The 16,394-nt window shown below is 47.5% G+C and overlaps 1 protein-coding gene across 1 annotated transcript in view; it reads left to right on the forward strand.

The window, feature by feature from the left end:
- The window catches only part of UNC13B (unc-13 homolog B), a 239,668-nt gene extending 223,362 nt beyond the window's left edge, over positions 1 to 16,306 (forward strand). Inside the window, 16 exon segments of the mRNA NM_001435262.1 lie at positions 851 to 978; positions 1,611 to 1,696; positions 6,792 to 6,918; positions 7,049 to 7,145; positions 7,380 to 7,523; positions 7,836 to 7,913; positions 8,617 to 8,694; positions 8,914 to 9,002; positions 9,226 to 9,378; positions 9,501 to 9,624; positions 9,733 to 9,789; positions 9,980 to 10,060; positions 11,246 to 11,393; positions 14,109 to 14,201; positions 14,378 to 14,537; positions 14,713 to 16,306. Of these exon segments, the coding sequence (NP_001422191.1) occupies positions 851 to 978; positions 1,611 to 1,696; positions 6,792 to 6,918; positions 7,049 to 7,145; positions 7,380 to 7,523; positions 7,836 to 7,913; positions 8,617 to 8,694; positions 8,914 to 9,002; positions 9,226 to 9,378; positions 9,501 to 9,624; positions 9,733 to 9,789; positions 9,980 to 10,060; positions 11,246 to 11,393; positions 14,109 to 14,201; positions 14,378 to 14,537; positions 14,713 to 14,998 (1,929 nt within the window). The 3' untranslated portion in view covers positions 14,999 to 16,306.
- Positions 16,307 to 16,394: the final 88 nt, after the last annotated feature.

A 16,394-nucleotide genomic window follows, 5' to 3' on the forward strand; every position in this document is an offset into this window, starting at 1 on the left:
GTCCTATCAAAAAAAAATTACCAAAACCAATATCAAGGAGCTTTTTCTATGTGTTTTTTCCTAGGAGTTTTATGGTTTCAGGTCTTTTAAGTCCTTAATCCATTTTGAGTTAATTTTTGTGGGTGACATAAGATTGGGGTGCAGTTTCGTTCTTTTGCATGTAAATATCCAGTTTTCCCAACACTGTTTATTGAAGAGACTGTCTTTCCCCATTGAGCATTCTTAACTTCACAAGGCCTTTTCTTATCCAGCTAGGCAAGGAACTTCCTAGATGCAGTTCTCCCTCCTAATGACATTCAGGGGGTTAAGAGAAGTTTTGCTTCACTGAAGATTAGGGCAGTCTGCATGCTAGGTCTGTTATGTAGGTCCTGCAGCACTTGAGGGAGCTTCTCAGAGCTGAGATATCATGCATGTGGTGGGGTCAGGGGTGATATTAGAGGAGGGCCACCACTAGAAGAGAAGGGCTGCCAGGGGGGTCACGTGAAACTAGACCTCCTTAGCCTGGAAGGGCTGCTTACCTCAGGTGAGAAGTCACTATACCCATAGCTGTTGAGAGAAGGAAGAAGTGGGGCAGGCAACTTTATGTCTCCAAGACTGACCAAGCTTAACAAGACAGTACCCTGGAGCTAGGGAGAGAAGGTCTCAGGAACAGACTCTTTGTGTCCAAGGACCTCCCAAAAGTCACCCCTCTAAATAAAACAACAGGAGTGGTCTTACAGAAGGCAGGCTATAGAAGAGGAAGGCTCACTAATTCTATAGGAAGAGGCATGGAGGCATGGAGGAGAGAGAGGAAGACTCTCCATATTCTCCCCTAACTCTCACTGTCTATCGTCATCTCCTCACGAACAAGAATCAGGAGTTACCTCTGGAGGAACAAGGGCCCAGCATTCGGAACCTGGATTTCTGGCCCAAACTCATCACACTCATTGTATCAATCATAGAGGAAGATAAGAATTCCTACACGCTTGTTCTGAACCAGTAAGTATCACCTCACTTGGCTCTCTCTCTTTGGTAGTTGGTTTGTCCATCTGTCTAACAGCCTCTTTCTTTCCTATCTCTGTGTGTTTGCAGTGCCACCTCTTCCTCCTGTTCGTCCGTCTGTCCCTCTGTCCCTTGTATCTGTCTGGGTAACTGTTTCTGGAGACAGGTGTGGAAACATAGTGGGGAGCCCTGCCCAGACTGAGCCAGCCTCCCTGGAGTGAGAGATCTCTGGGAAGGGCTACCATAGGAATCCCAGGGGATCCAGACCATATGTGTATGTGTCTGTCTGCTGTGAATAAAGTGGGCCTCTTATACCTACCTCCTTGCCCTTTCTCCACTATCTTACTTAGTCTGGGCCTGCCTTCCAACCTCAACCCTTCTCCTCTTGGCCACAATTCCCTTCTAGGCATCATCTCCCCCTGGGGTCACTTGCCTGAGGGGAACCTCTGGCCCTCCTTGTCCTATGGCCAACCCCTGGTTCCCTTTTCTCCATTTTGAGCCTAGCCCTGTTTCCTAGGCTTTTCCTCTCTTTGATCTGACCTCCAACAACTAGGCATGTTAGCCTTGAAATCAGTCAAACCAAATGGCTCTTGCCTTGTTCTCTGACTGTGGCTTCTTCCATCATCCAGGTTTCCTCAGGAGTTGAATGTGGGAAAAGTCAGCGCAGAAGTGATGTGGCAACTCTTTGCCCAAGACATGAAATATGCACTGGAGGGTAAGGGTGTGCCCAAGGCAGTGGGCTGCAGACTCCTAGCCCAAGAACCTTCTTTACTGTCCCTTTCTTCTGCCAGACAGCTACAAGTTTGGGGTGAATGGTACAGTGAGAAACTAGAGGAATTCTAGATATAGTGAGTGATAGGCCACAAGAGGCCTTGGGTAGGCAAAGCTTCAGCCAAAGGAATAATGGAAATTGCTATGTGGATGTGGGTTCCTCCTTCTAGCTTTAGAGTAGTACCTAGTTAAGACTTTGCCCACCCAGAGATCAACTCTTCCCATACTGGGTGTTCTCAAGGGGCCCACTCCCTAGAGAATGGTCTTTTGAAACTGACTTTTACAGTTTTACAGACTACAGAACCTTAAATACAAAGATGGGTAAGATTATTTTCATACTGTAGACTACCTGACCTGGTTTTCCTTGAAAGCTGTTCTGAATTGGTGTGACAAAGCCAGAAAGATGCTTATTCCCCTCACTTCTCCTGTAGAGCAGGGTCGCAGACAAGTCATTATTCATCTTGTTCCTTCAGCTTATTTTATTCATGTCCCACTTTGGTCTGCAAAGATATCATTCCTTACCTGCATCAGACCTTCCCATTTCTACTCATCTGTGCTCACTTATTTAGCTGCCTTTCCTGTCTGTTTATATATGTTCCTCTGTCTCCTCAGTCTGTGAAAGTGGATCTAGAAGGAGGGGGTTCCATCTGGGGCAAGGACAAGTCTCCCTCAGACTTTTCAACTTTTGAGGTCTAGGAGCAGTAATTTTTGAGGTTGACAGAAACCTTGAAGATCTGTGTTAAGTTTGAGACAGTCACATACTGTACGTGCATATACTGTAATTCCGCCCCTGAGCAGTGGCTGCCTCCTGCCCATATTAGATCACATCTGGGGCTGTAACCCATGCCTGAGCCTGTCAGGCCACTGAGTAGGTCACCTGTCCCTCTCCCCCAGGCAGCATTTGGTGAGCCTGATGGGGAATATGGTCCTAGTTCTTAAAGAACTCTAGCACCAGTGGTTTTAGGACAGGGGAAAATAAATACTTGTGAAAAGTATATTAATTCCATAAGAGGGATAGTTAAAGTTAGTTAGAAGTTTTCAAACAGAGAAGCTACGAGAAAGGTAGAAATGGCGGGAGGGGAGTGGTGGGGGCAGGGAGCTGATAGTGTGCAGTGCTAGGCTCCAGGCCCTTCAGCTGGTGCCAGCTAAGTCAGCTCTTAAATAAATCACTTTAAGATTTATTAATCTTAAATGAGGTTTCAAGTAAAATTTCTTTCGAATGGGGAGTTCTGCTGATGTTTAAAACAAATACAGAAGGGTTGAAAACTGCTGTAAGAAGAACTCATGTTGAGCTGGTTTCAAATCTCAATTTTACCACCTACTCAGTGTATTCTTAGACTGAACTACTTAACTTTTGTGAGTCCCATTTTCCCATCTGTAAAATGGGAGTGATGATAGCATCTATTTCATTGAGCTAATGAAGTAACTGAGATATATGTGACATACTTAGCATGGTGCCTGGCATTTATTAAGGATGATAAAAACCATTATAGCTCATGAGCAGAGATGTAATGTCAACAAAGTAGTGTTTTTATAAAACTTTACCTCAGTGGAAAGTGAGGGCAGATGAAACAGGGAGAGACTGGAAGCAGAGTGCAGATAGTGTAATAATTTAGGGCTGAAGGGAAGGGGCCGGATTAGAGCAGAGAAATTAGAGGAAGAATCGGCTTTGATAGACATTGGAAGGAAGTTGAAACAAAGTATAGGGAATGATGGAGGGCAAGAGAAGGGGAGAAGTTCCTGATTGATAAAGGGAGAGTACTGACTACAACTGTGACAATGCTATCATTTTAAAGTCAGCTTTATTAAGGTCTAATTTACATATGATAATATAAAAACATTTTGAGTACAGTTTGATGAAGTTGGAGAAATAAGTACACCTGTATAACTACTGTCCCAATTAAAATATAGAACAGAAAGTCTCTTCATGCCCATTTGCAGTAAATCCCCACCCTATTCACCAGATGTATTATTTTCTTTGTGCCATGCATTGTGCTAGTTGTTGGAACCCCAGTAAGATGCAGCATAGCCCAAGCCCTTGAGAAGCTCATATGCTAGTCTACACAACAAACATATAAATTGGCAGTTACGGCAGTTCCCGTTGTGGCTTAGCAGTTAACGAATCTGACTAGGAACCATGAGGATGCAGGTTTGACCCCTGGCCTCGCTCAGTGGGTTAAGGATCTGGCATTACCATGAGCTGTGGTGTAGGTCACAGACGCAGCTGTGGTATAGGTCTCAGACACAGCTCTGATTCGACCCCTAGCCTGGGAACCTCCTTATGCTGTGGGTGTGGCCCTAAAAGACAAAAAGACAAATAAATAAATAAATAGGCAGTTACGATTAGAGCTAAGTGTCACAAAAGGAAGAAGCATCAGGAGCTGAGAGGAGAACCATGTAACCTGGATCTGGGAAGAGGACCTGGGTATCTTTCTGGAGGAGGTGATGTACAAACTGAAACCTGAAAGATGATAGGACTTAGCTGATGGGGAGGAAAGGCAGTAGTGACAGAACAGGCATTTTAGGCAGAGGATAGTTATGTTCAGACACCTGGGCTCTAGAGGGAGCTGGCGTGCCTGGGGAACTGGAAGCAATACTGCAGTGGGACTAGTATATTAGAGTATAGGGGCAAAGATGAGTAAGAGGTGAAGATAGAGTAGGACAGAACTAGATCATACAGGAAGTTTTAAGCCTTTTAAAAGATTCTGGACTCTATCCTGAGGCAGTTGAGGGCCATTGAACAACAATTCCATGTTAAGCAAGGGATTGACATGATCAGAGTTTTACTGTGGAAAGGCCACTCACTCTGGCTCCAGTACACAGAATGGATCAGGAGGAAAGACCAGTTTGAGGACTATTGTAGTGATCCAGGTTAGAGATGGTGGTAATGAGATGTAGACAGAAACAGCTGACTAGAAAGAAATGCACAAATTCCAGAGAAATTTTCAGATAAAATCAACAGGGTTTGATGAATTAACGGATGTAACTAAAAAGGAAAAACGAAATTTGACGATGATGCTCAGCACTGAACAAGAGAGTAAGATTAGTGTGCATACTCTGTTCACCTTCAGCTGAGATGTTAAGATGGTAAAAGGTGGGTGACTGGAGTTAAACATGGACCAAGTAAGATATTCCATCAAAGCCTTATATAGACATTACCAGAACCCGAGAAAGATTTGGGGGAGATACCAGCAGGCTGGGTAGTTGAAATTATGAGGTTGAAAGAACTCTCTGAGGATGAAAGATGCATGGAGGGAGAAATGTGAAACTCATGGGCAGAGAAAGTTTAGATACTTGACTGCCTCTTTTAACAGATTAATCACCTTCCTGCCTCCACCCCCAACAGCAGCCTCCAGCAACTTTACGGGAGTATAACTCCATAGGACTTGTAAGAAGAGTTTAAAGTGTGACCAGTGTTTGAGCAATCATCCTGTTAGTTTCTGTACCACAGAAGTTAATTAGAAATTGAGGTTTGGGACCAGAGTACAGATAATAGATTGACAGAGAAAATGAGAATTCTATTAAATACATTAACTTGAAGGTCCCTAGAAGAAAGCAGGTAGGGAGCTCTGGTGTGATGGAGAGGCACTGCCTCCACTTTCAGTGGGTTGCTGAACAGGATGGAGGGAGACCCCTCCTGGTGGTAACTTTTTGTTTCCAAAAAGTTTAACCACAGCAAGATGTGGGGTGGAAGAGGAGGAGGCTCTGAGAGTGTCTCTCTGATGTCCCTGATTTTTTCACTTTCTTTATTGCTCATTGGTGTCTCTGCTCTGTCACAAGCATCCACTGTCACTCGTATACGAAAAGTCCTCTTTCTGGGTGGTAAGAGCTTTTGGTTGTTGTCCCTTTACCTCTAGTCTTAGTACTTTTTCCTCTTCTCTTGCTCACTGCTTCATAGAAGAGACTGCAAATGCAACTTCGGGTTGAGATGGTGCTGCCTACAGTGCCAGGAGGTGAAATTCCTGGGACAGGGAGCCTTTTGAAGCTGATTCCCAGACTCCCATTTCCTCCTTGCGAGTCTGCTGTTCTAAGGGCCAGCTGCCCCAGACTGGCTGTTCTCCCTTGACATGGATGAGCATCACCCATGGCAACTCCGAGTTGAGCACTAGACTTCCCAAGGACATTGGCCTTCCCTTCTCTGTTGCTCAGTGCTCTTCCCCATTTGTTTGCTTTCACCATTAAGTTATATGTAAGCACACAGTTGGCTTTTATTATTTACATTAATGCTTTATCTATAAAGGAGGTAAATGAAGAAAACCTGTGGGTGTGGCCAGTGCTCCAGACTCTCTGGGCAAGCTGTGAGTAATCTTTGTCCTAGATTTTTCCAGAAGGCTCTGCAGATTCAGCTAGATGACCTTTCAAATTCATAAGCATCCCATTTTCTGTAGCAGGATGGCCCTTTCATCTGGCTGTGTTTCCATGGTTTCCAAACTGACTTATTTGCATATTTCTTTGAGAGTTCATTTTTCAGTGTCTCAGCTCCACTCTGGGGCCCTCAGGTTACCTGAGGATTCTGTTACAACATGACTGCTCACTTGCTCTCTCTGTCAGCTTGGGCCCCCTTTGGTTTTCTCTGTCTCTGTATAGTTGTCTGAGCCATTCATGTCATGTACAGCTGCTCATCTCTGTATTTAAGTCCATCTGAGGAAATGGCCTAGCTACTAGGTTAGAAAAGTCCTGAAAAACTTTCATCCCTCTACAGTCCGGGGCAGTTTCCCCAGTAATCAACCTTAGCACCCACATCCTTTTCTCCTCTACGTCCCCAGAGGCCAGTACCTCACTTGGCACTTCCAAAAGCCAGAACAGGAAGACTACAGGCCTTATCTGGAGGTTTGGCTTAGTCCCTAAAGACAGATTTGGGCCAGGCTCTTAGCAGAGCACTTGCTGGTAGGGGAGATGGCTGTGAGGAGGTGCTTTGGAGTTACCCTTGTTCTAAGACATCTGATAGAGCCACCTGACTGGATCTGCCGCATTGGGAAAGCTCAGAAACCATAGCCTCTCCTGCCGGGACCTGACCCAGCCTTCCTCCCCACTACTAGAGCATGAGAAAGACCGGCTATGTAAGAGCGCCGACTACATGAACCTGCACTTCAAGGTGAAGTGGCTCCACAATGAATATGTGCGGGATCTACCTGCTCTCCAGGGGCAGGTGCCTGAGTACCCAGCGTGAGTTGTCATGTGGGGGATGCAGAGGGAAGAGGGGGAGCTAAGGGAATGTGCGGGGCCATAATCCTGTCAGGCACAGGGCATATGCCAACCACTAGCTCCAACCCCCACCTTTCCTGCCTGGCTGCAGGTGGTTTGAGCAGTTTGTCCTGCAATGGCTGGATGAGAATGAGGATGTGTCTCTGGAATTTCTTCGTGGGGCCTTGGAACGTGATAAGAAGGATGGGGTAAGCCAGGGGCTTGAGTTGCACAGGGGTCAGTCTAGGTCTCCCAACAATGCACTGTCAGCAAAAGTTCCTGGGCTTCAGCCAGCATGGCTGACCCTGCCTTGTGGAGTCCATGAGGAGCACTGCTGTGGGCACCAAGCCACCCCTGCTGGGCAGAGAGCCCTTAGAACCTTACCAGGAACTCAGGAGAAGGTAGCTGCTAAAGACGATAACCCTCTGTGTAACCTTCCTTAGTTCCAGCAGACATCAGAGCATGCACTCTTTTCCTGCTCGGTGGTGGACGTCTTCACACAGCTCAATCAAAGCTTTGAGATCATCCGGAAGCTGGAATGCCCAGACCCCAACATCCTTGCCCACTACATGAGGAGATTTGCTAAGGTGACCATGACTCTCCCTACCTGTCCCCCTTCCCACCACCACGCTCACAGCCTAGTCACGGGCCTGAGCTCAACCCCTCTCTGTGGTGGCCATCGGGTGAAGCCTGGTGTTACCCCGTTCTCCTTTTCTGGAGTCTGGGGCAGACAGGTGGGTTTGTTTCTATGCTGTTCTGGGATTGAGAGGGAGATTTTTCCCTTACTCTGAGATTCCCATGTACCTACCTTTGTTGTTGCCCTGGGTTGAGAGGTGCGACCTCAGGCAAGATCCTTATGGGGAGGGCTAAAGCTTCCCTCTCTTTTCCTTTTTTCTTAGACCATTGGGAAGGTGCTGATGGAATATGCAGACATCTTATCAAAGAACTTCCCAGCTTATTGCACAAAGGAGAAAATGGTGAGGGTCAGGTGCTGGGATTCTTAGAGATGGGAGTGTAGACATTTGAATCCTTTTTACTTTTGAAGCTATCCTCCGAGGTGAGGGTGGGGTGGTGTTCCTGACTTCTGATTCCCAGCAGGGCTGTGCTTGAGATTATCCCACAAAATAATAAGAACTTGATGAGGAGTTCTTCTGATCCTCCATTTGGTAGTTTATTCTCTACTAGGCTAGACCTTTGTTTAGTATTTTTCTTTTTTAAAAAAATAAGAGAGTTATAAAGGGTAGTTTCACGAACACCAGAGGCCTACCACCCAGCTTAAAAAAGGAAACATTTGGTAGTTCCCGTTGTGGCTCAGAGGGTTAAGGGCCCTCTGACATTGTCTCTGTAAGGATGCAGGTTCGACCCCTGGCCTCTCTCAGTGGGTTAAGGATCTGGTGTTGCCACAAACTGCAGCTCCAGTTCAACCCTTGGCCCAGGAATTTCCATATGCCACAGGTGCAGCCATAAAAAGAAGAAAAAAGAAAGAAACATTTGCACTAGTCTTCATTCAAGGAGAACTGTCTGAACTGTTTCCAGATCTCAGCGCTTAGGGAAAGACACATGTAATATGTGTTGTAAATTCCCTGTGGCTTTTGGAGTAATGTGAGAGGGAGGGACTCTAGACTGATGGGTCCTGTACTGAAAGAAGCCAGGACTCAGCAGCTCCATCTGTCCCCAAAGCCTTGCATCCTGATGAACAACATGCAGCAACTGAGGGTCCAGCTGGAGAAAATGTTTGAGGCCATGGGTGGCAAGGAGGTAGGTCTTAAGTTTTGGGGTTGCTACACTTTCCCTTTGGTCCTAAGCCATGGAATTCCACCCTCTCTTGACTGGGTCTAGGCCAGAAGTTTAGCTTTGGGTCTTGGCTGGTTTGAGCTGAGGGATTTGAGTGGGCCTTGGGGTGGAGGCCCTAGGAGGGAGGAGTAGGGACACAGGATGGGGGTAAAAGGGTAAGAAGCCTACCTCCTGTGGATACAGCTGGACTCGGAAGCTGCAGACAGTCTGAAAGAGCTGCAGGTGAAACTGAATACGGTTCTGGATGAGCTCAGCATGGTGTTTGGAAACAGGTTAGTGGCCCCAGAACACATAGTCCTCAGAGCAGGTGTGAAGCTTGGCCTGTCCCATATCCCCTGCCCTACAGTCATCCATCCAGCTGCATACATGGGGCTCTTCCCTCTCTTTCTGCTGGCTATCCCTGTTGGAGCCATGAGTGGAACTGAATAGCTGGTGCTGCTTGAGGGACAGTGTGTGTTCGGGGCAGGGAAGGCTGCACTGTGGGCACATGTGTAGTTTCCAGGTGCGGATTGATGAGTGTGTTCGACAAATGGCTGACATCCTGGGCCAGGTGCGAGGCCCAGGAAATGCATCGCCCAACACCCGGGCCTCAGTGACTCAGGATGCAGACAGTGTGCTCCGGCCTCTCATGGACTTCCTGGATGGCAAGTGAGTACAGCCCTCAGGACTCTCCTGTGGGGACAAACACAGTAGAGGCAGTCGGACAGAGGAGCCTCTTAGGGAGGGGGTCAAGCACTCACCCCACCCTTACCTGTTGCTTGGTCCTACAGCCTCACACTATTTGCTGCTGTGTGTGAGAAGACGGTTCTGAAGCGTGTCCTGAAGGAGCTCTGGCGGGTGGTAATGAACACAATGGAAAGGATGATTGTCCTGCCACCACTTACTGATCAGACGGTAAAGACACCTCCCTTTCACTTCCTCCTGCTGTCTCCCTTCCTTGGCTCCATGCTTCCTCATCAAGGTTAGGGTTCTCTGCCTTTGACTGATTCTCTCTCTGCCCAGGGCACCCAACTGATCTTCACTGCTGCCAAGGAACTGAGCCATCTTTCAAAACTCAAGGTACTCTGGATGTGTGGGGTCCTTCTGAAGCTGAGGACTGAGATGCCTGGGAGGAAGGAAATTTGAGCTTTGAAGACTGAAGTGGAAGCGGGCGGGGGAGGCACTTGTAGCTGTGGGCTGACAGGAGGGGGAAGGACTTTCATGACAGCCATAAGCTGTGCTGATGCTCTTGCTCTCTCTGGGGTTCTAGGACCACATGGTGCGAGAGGAAACACGAAATCTCACCCCAAAGCAGTGTGCCATCCTTGACCTCGCTCTGGACACCATCAAGGTGGAGACCTCCCCTTCCTCCAGACAGTCTTACTAGCGTACCCTCTCGGTCCTGGCATTCCACTCTGCCAGATTAGGTGTCCCTCGGACTCTTGCCACCCCATACCCAGGAAAGAAGGCTTTTTATGTCCCATTTCTTTCTCTTGCTGTATCCATATTCCTGCTTGGGAGCAACCAAAAAGCTACCGCCTGAGTGGTCTCAGGTGAATCACCATGGACCTAGAACATTTATTCTTGGGTTCTGAGGAAAGTTCACTTCACTTAGTTCCTCATTGTCATTCCTGAATATTTTCCACTGGGAATTAAACTTCCAGTTCATTAATAGCGCAGATCTGGCTGACCTCTTCACTTAGACTTAAAGTCATCTGAGGAGTTCCTATCGTGGTTCAGTGGTTAACAAACCCGACTAGTATCCATGAGGACCGGTGTTCGATCCCTGGCCTCGCTCAGTGAGTTAAGGATCTGGCATTGCTGTGAGCTATGGTGTAGGTCGCAGACACGGCTCGGATCTGGCGTTGCTGTGGCTGTGGCATAGGCTGGCGGCTACAGCTCTGATTCGACACCTAGCCTGAGAACCTCCACATTGCCATAGGTATGGCCCTAAAATGACAAAAGACAAAAAAAATTAAAAGTAAAGTCATTTGAGTTTTCAAAGGATTTTTTTCCCTACTACTCATTCATTCATTCAACCACACAACATGTATACCAGGTGTTATACTCTATGAAGGACACAGAATTAGATATGATTCCTAGAACCTATCAAGATACTTACAATCTGGTGAGGTGGTAATATAGAATGTGATTGAGGGCACTTGGAAGAGCTATGCCATAGGTATCAAGAACTCTACGGCTTTGGAGGAGTAAGGTGACACTTGTGACTACTCTCTGCCTGAAATGCTTCCTTCCCATACCTTTACCTGTCCAGATAGATTCATCCTTCAAACATCACATCCAGAAACGTGGCCATCCTTTACCACTCCTGGCACATGTTCAAATAATACTCTTTACCCAAGAGACTATGACTCTGGCTCTGTGTAGTATTCCTGATCTTGTCTATCAAATGGCTCACCATCCTCTTCTGACATCTTCTCTGGGCCTCTGCTCAGATGTCATTTCTTTGAAAACATTGTTGAGGAGCTGCCTCTCTGTAAGGAGTGAGGTAATAGCAGTTATTCTTGTCTTTCAGCAATACTTCCATGCCGGAGGCAATGGGCTGAAGAAAACCTTCCTGGAGAAGAGCCCAGATCTGCAGTCCCTGCGTTATGCCCTGTCTCTGTACACACAGACCACAGACACACTCATCAAGACCTTTGTGCGCTCACAAACAGCCCAGGGTAAGGCCTGAGGGCTTTGGGTGCCCCCTTCCCCACCCCAATACATCTCTGTTGCCTAGGGAATCAGTATCCTGTACCCTTAGGGTGGATTCAGGTACTTCTTTAGAAAGCTCTTCAAACTCAGATATCAGGATTTCTTTCTTTTCTTTTTTTGGCTGCCCCCACAGCATATGGCAGTTCCCAGACCAGGGATCGAACCCATGCCACAGCAGTGACCCAAGCCACAGCAGTGACCACACAAGGTCCTTAGCCAATAGGCCACCAGGGAACTCCCAACATCAGGATTTCTTGATGAACCCCAATGCTTATCCCCACCCCACACAGAGACCTGAGAAATGTGCCTGAACTATCTCTTCCCAGACATCATCTGGCCAGGGCATTGAGCTCAAGGAATATACCCTGTTTGTCAGGAAAAATCTTCAAGGAATTGAGAATTAGTGGTTGAGACTCTTGAAGATTCATAGCTTTGGGAGCCCTAGTTGGAAGTTGTCCTGGGAAGAGAAAGGAAAAGACTTGCAAGATTCTCCAGTGGGGATGAGGAGAAGACTAAGAGAGGCAAACTACGGGAGCAGTTGAAGGGAGGGTGCGGATCACATGGCTCTGCAAAGCTGAGGCTCCAGCTTCGTGGGTGATGCTAAGGGAATCCAGGCAGCTGTTTTTTTCCCAGTGATTTCCAGTTCCCAGAACCCCTTCCTGCCTCCAGGCAGGCCACCTGTAACAAAACACATATTCATGTATCAGACTGAAATTCTAACCTTGATCCTGGGAACCCGACATTTCCCCACACCCCTGCCCCTAAGTACCTTCAAGGTGCCATTATTATTGCACGTTCCAGGGAAACCTGGGCATTCTGCCTGGAGGAGTGAACCTGGTGGAGGTGGGGCGGGAAGGCTTAGGCCTTACTGAGCTGTGGATCTGGAGCACAGAGCTGACCTGAGGAGAAGGACTTAAGCAGTTAGAATGTGATTGATGGATGGTGAAGAGACACAAGAGGCGCATACTACTGCAAAGTCCAAACTGAGAAGAGAGAACAAAAGAAGTTGTGAGCCTTGCTTAAGGGGACAGGAAGGGAATTCCTGTTGTGATGCAGCAGAAACAAATCCGACTATGAACTATGAGGTTGTGGGTTTGATCCCTGGCCTCACTCTGTGGGTTAAAGATCCAGCGTTGCCATGAGCTGTGGTGTAGGTTGCAGACGCAGCTCGGATCCAGCGTTGCTGTGGCTGTGGCGCAGGCCAGCAGCTGTAGCTCTGATTCAACCCCTAGCCCGGGAACCTCCATATGCCACCAATGGGGCCCTAAAAAGCAAAAAAAAAAAAAAAAAAGTGGGGTGGTGGGGACTCAAAGAACTTTCACAGAGCTGAGTACACATGTAAAGGAAGGATCTGAGTTAATCTAAAAGGCTTTTTAGAAACATTGAGCTTTAAGCTAAATGTAAAGATGAGGAGAGGCTGGAATGGGCATGTATGAAGTAAGAACAGGGGTGGGGGCTACAGGGGGGATGCAGATGTATCTGTGTACATTTTCTACGTATTGCTTTATCATTTAAGGGCCTAGGAAACTAGAGCCTACTCTGTTTTGTGCCCTGCTGGTCTTAGAAACCTTCTCTCTCTATGTTCTACTGCTAGTGCCCATGATTTGGCTAATCTTCAAACCGTTAAGTATAATTTGAAGCATTCAGGCACCAATCCCAGTTCTTTGGCTTCTCTCTCTGCCCTACCCCATCTCTCTGCTCCCTCAGAATATGCATAGAGTTGTTCTGAATGGCTGTTAACTCCATAGACCTCTAATTGATTCTTCTTTCTCTGTCCTCCTGCTGCTACCTCTTGACTTGCCTGTCCTCACTCAGTGCATGATGGGAAAGGTATTAGGTTTACTGCTAATGAGGACATTCAGCCGGAAAAGGGTACGTTATACACCATGCAGATGTGACTCTAACATGGGCTAACACTGTCCCCTGTGAACCAGAATGAGCTGCTTATGTTGGGGCTGGGGGAATCAGGTGTCACAGTTTGGAACCTCTATCCCAAGGCTCAGAGATGGGCAGTGTATTCATGCAGATCAACACAGGCTCCATGATAGTTCTGTCCTCAGAATCCCCCCACCCGTCCATCTTAGGACAAAGAAGTTTTATCTGGGGTCTAGGTACTGGTGTTTTCCCAAAATAGTGAGTGAGGCCTCTGCGGGAGGGAGCCTACAAATTGGCCAGAGGGACTAGGGAGCTGTTTGTGGAGAGGTCCAGGTCTGAGTAGGACAGAGTGTTTCTGTGCAGGGCAGCCTCCCAAGCAGGGGCCTCTCTGGGTGGGAGGGTGCTGTTTTTGGCTAGATGGGACCCTCATTGTCCTGTTGAGACACCATGGGGTGGACATAGTTCTCAAAAATATAGGATGGAAGCACTCTCCTTTCCCGACATCTTTCAATGAAAATTCTTTAGCCTAAGAGAGGTTTGGGGAACCTGAGAGATACCAATTGAATTTCTGGAAGTTTTGCCTAAGATGTTGTCACCCTGACTTGTATTTTAATACACAGCCTCATTCTTTATCCTCTTTCATTCCCTTCCCCCACTGCTTACTTCCCCATAGCTTCTGTGGGTGACTGCTTCTTGCTTTAGGGTGTATGACAGTAGCCTCCCAACTCCACAGTTTTACCTATCATAATTAGACCTAAAGACTTAAAGTTCTTCAATGGAGGATCATCTGTTCATCTGTCCCTCAGGGTCTGGTGTGGATGATCCTGTGGGAGAAGTCTCCATTCAGGTGGACTTGTTTACACATCCTGGCACAGGAGAGCACAAGGTCACAGTGAAAGGTGAGTGGCATGGACTCACCTCAGACCTTTTCTTGCCCAGTGGCCTCATCAATCAAAGGCAGGGGCTGCTCATCCCAGCCCTTCAGCTTAGCCCTCCTCCAAGGGGAATGGCACCTGGGGCTCAAGAACTGGGAATGCTTGATGGGATCCCTCACAGATTTCCCATGTTTGTGCAGTGGTGGCTGCCAATGACCTCAAGTGGCAGACAGCAGGTATGTTCCGGCCCTTCGTGGAAGTAACCATGGTTGGCCCTCACCAAAGTGATAAGAAGAGGAAGTTCACAACCAAGTCTAAAAGCAACAACTGGGCTCCCAAGTACAATGAGACATTCCACTTGTAAGTTATGGCATGGGGGACCTGCAGGACTCTGGGATGGGATGAGATGGGGGTGATCTGGGGGGTAAAAATTGGGAGGGGAGAGAAAGGATAGACTGGATGGTGGTTGGGGTGAATTTAGTTGAGAATGCCCTTAGCACTGGTCTCCTACCTTCCACCTACTCTGTGCTTACAGCCTCCTGGGAAATGAAGAGGGACCAGAAGCCTATGAGTTGCAAATATGTGTGAAGGACTACTGCTTTGCCCGGGAGGATCGTGTTCTGGGGCTGGCTGTGATGCCTCTGAGGGATGTGGCAGCCAAGGGTAGCTGTGCCTGCTGGTGCCCCTTGGGCCGGAAGATCCACATGGATGAGACAGGCATGACTATTCTCCGGATTCTGTCTCAGAGGAGCAATGATGAAGTGGCCCGAGAGTTTGTGAAGCTCAAATCGGAGTCTCGTTCCATGGAGGAGGGGAGCTGAGCACCTAGGCTCCTGTGCCAACTGGATGGCACCTGTTCCACAAGTCAGGGCCGGTAGGAGTTACTATGTAGTCAGCTTAGGGTTCCTCAGAGTCAAGAGGCTGACTCCTTAAGTTAAGGAAATAGAAGGAAAAACTAGAGGTGGTGAGAGCATGGCATTTCCTAGAAAGGGTCATGAACCCCTCACTCATAGGTCTGTGGTGCTCAGAACTGGACTGTGGGGATTACCGCATAGGGAGTCTTTCATAAAGAGAAAGAAACAGACATTTCTGAGAGTTTCAGCTGTTTTTGGTAGAGACCCTTTCACCCCACACCACTTCTCCACCCCCTCCATAGCACACCTTATCTAGTTAGACCCATACATACGAATCATTAGAAGAACGAGTTTAGAGGGCCTGGAGCTTGTACTTAACTAGGTAAGTAATCAGTTGAGTCTACAGGTATTGCAGAGCCCTGTGGTTTGGACTGGAGTATGATTAGGGCAAGAGCACACGGAGTACAATTCAGACTGTCCCTTGAGCAGAATCCACTGATTTAGAGTGACTCAAGTGAGTACAAGGCATTGAAACTGAACGAAATACCCTTCAGAAGTGAGCTGTGCTAATCCCTTCCCCCAGATTATCTGTCATGAGTAGAACCAGGTTCACATGGTGCTTCAGAGCCCTGAGCAGAATTTCTTTGGAACTCAAGCACCAGGGGCCACTTGCCCAGGAGTCCCCCTACCTCATTCCTTTAGGAAGGGGAGTGATGCTTCAGGACACAAGAGACTCTTCTTAAGTGTATGCACCTGAAGCTAAGTGAAGGCTCCAGGAGAGAGGGCTGTATTTTCTGTGTGGATAAGCCCTGCAAAGCCAAAAACTGTGGAAATCAGCCTAGAAAGTCCTCACTTACGGCCCCTGCCTTCTGGTGGTGTTCCCCTTTGCAGAAGGAATCTAGCTTTTGTCCTCATTCCCTTTCATCTAGGTCAGCTGCTGTTCCCCTCATAGATGTTCAATCCTACAGAAGGAATTTGGATTATGATCCCTCTGTACAGACTGGATGGAGTGGGGGTGGGCCTCAACACTCCCTGTGAGGTCAGAGACAAACTCTTTACAGGGGGCCATGTGGACTTTCCCGGCCCTTGCTCAGAGATGTGACATGGCCCTTCACTTTCTCAGTAGCAGCCTCCTGGGCTTCCTGAGGGCTCAGCATTGTCCATTGGCCATTACATGAAACAAGAAACTAAGCATCTTTGCTGTTTTTAATTATTGTATGTGCCATTGTTACAGGAAATTATTGGTTAGTCTGTAATAAATTATCTTATATCAGCCTTTGTGGTCTGGTAGTTCTCCTGAAGTGTGGAAAGCTGTAGAAATGACTTTGTTGTATAATGACAGATTTTAGGCCAGTGGCTCTTT

This window comes from Sus scrofa, chromosome 1 (assembly GCF_054392235.1).
Source record: "Sus scrofa isolate SSC_HxYL_T2T_F1_AM1 chromosome 1, Sscrofa_HxYL_maternal_Yorkshire_Landrace_v2.0, whole genome shotgun sequence".
Lineage (NCBI taxonomy): Eukaryota > Metazoa > Chordata > Mammalia > Artiodactyla > Suidae > Sus > Sus scrofa.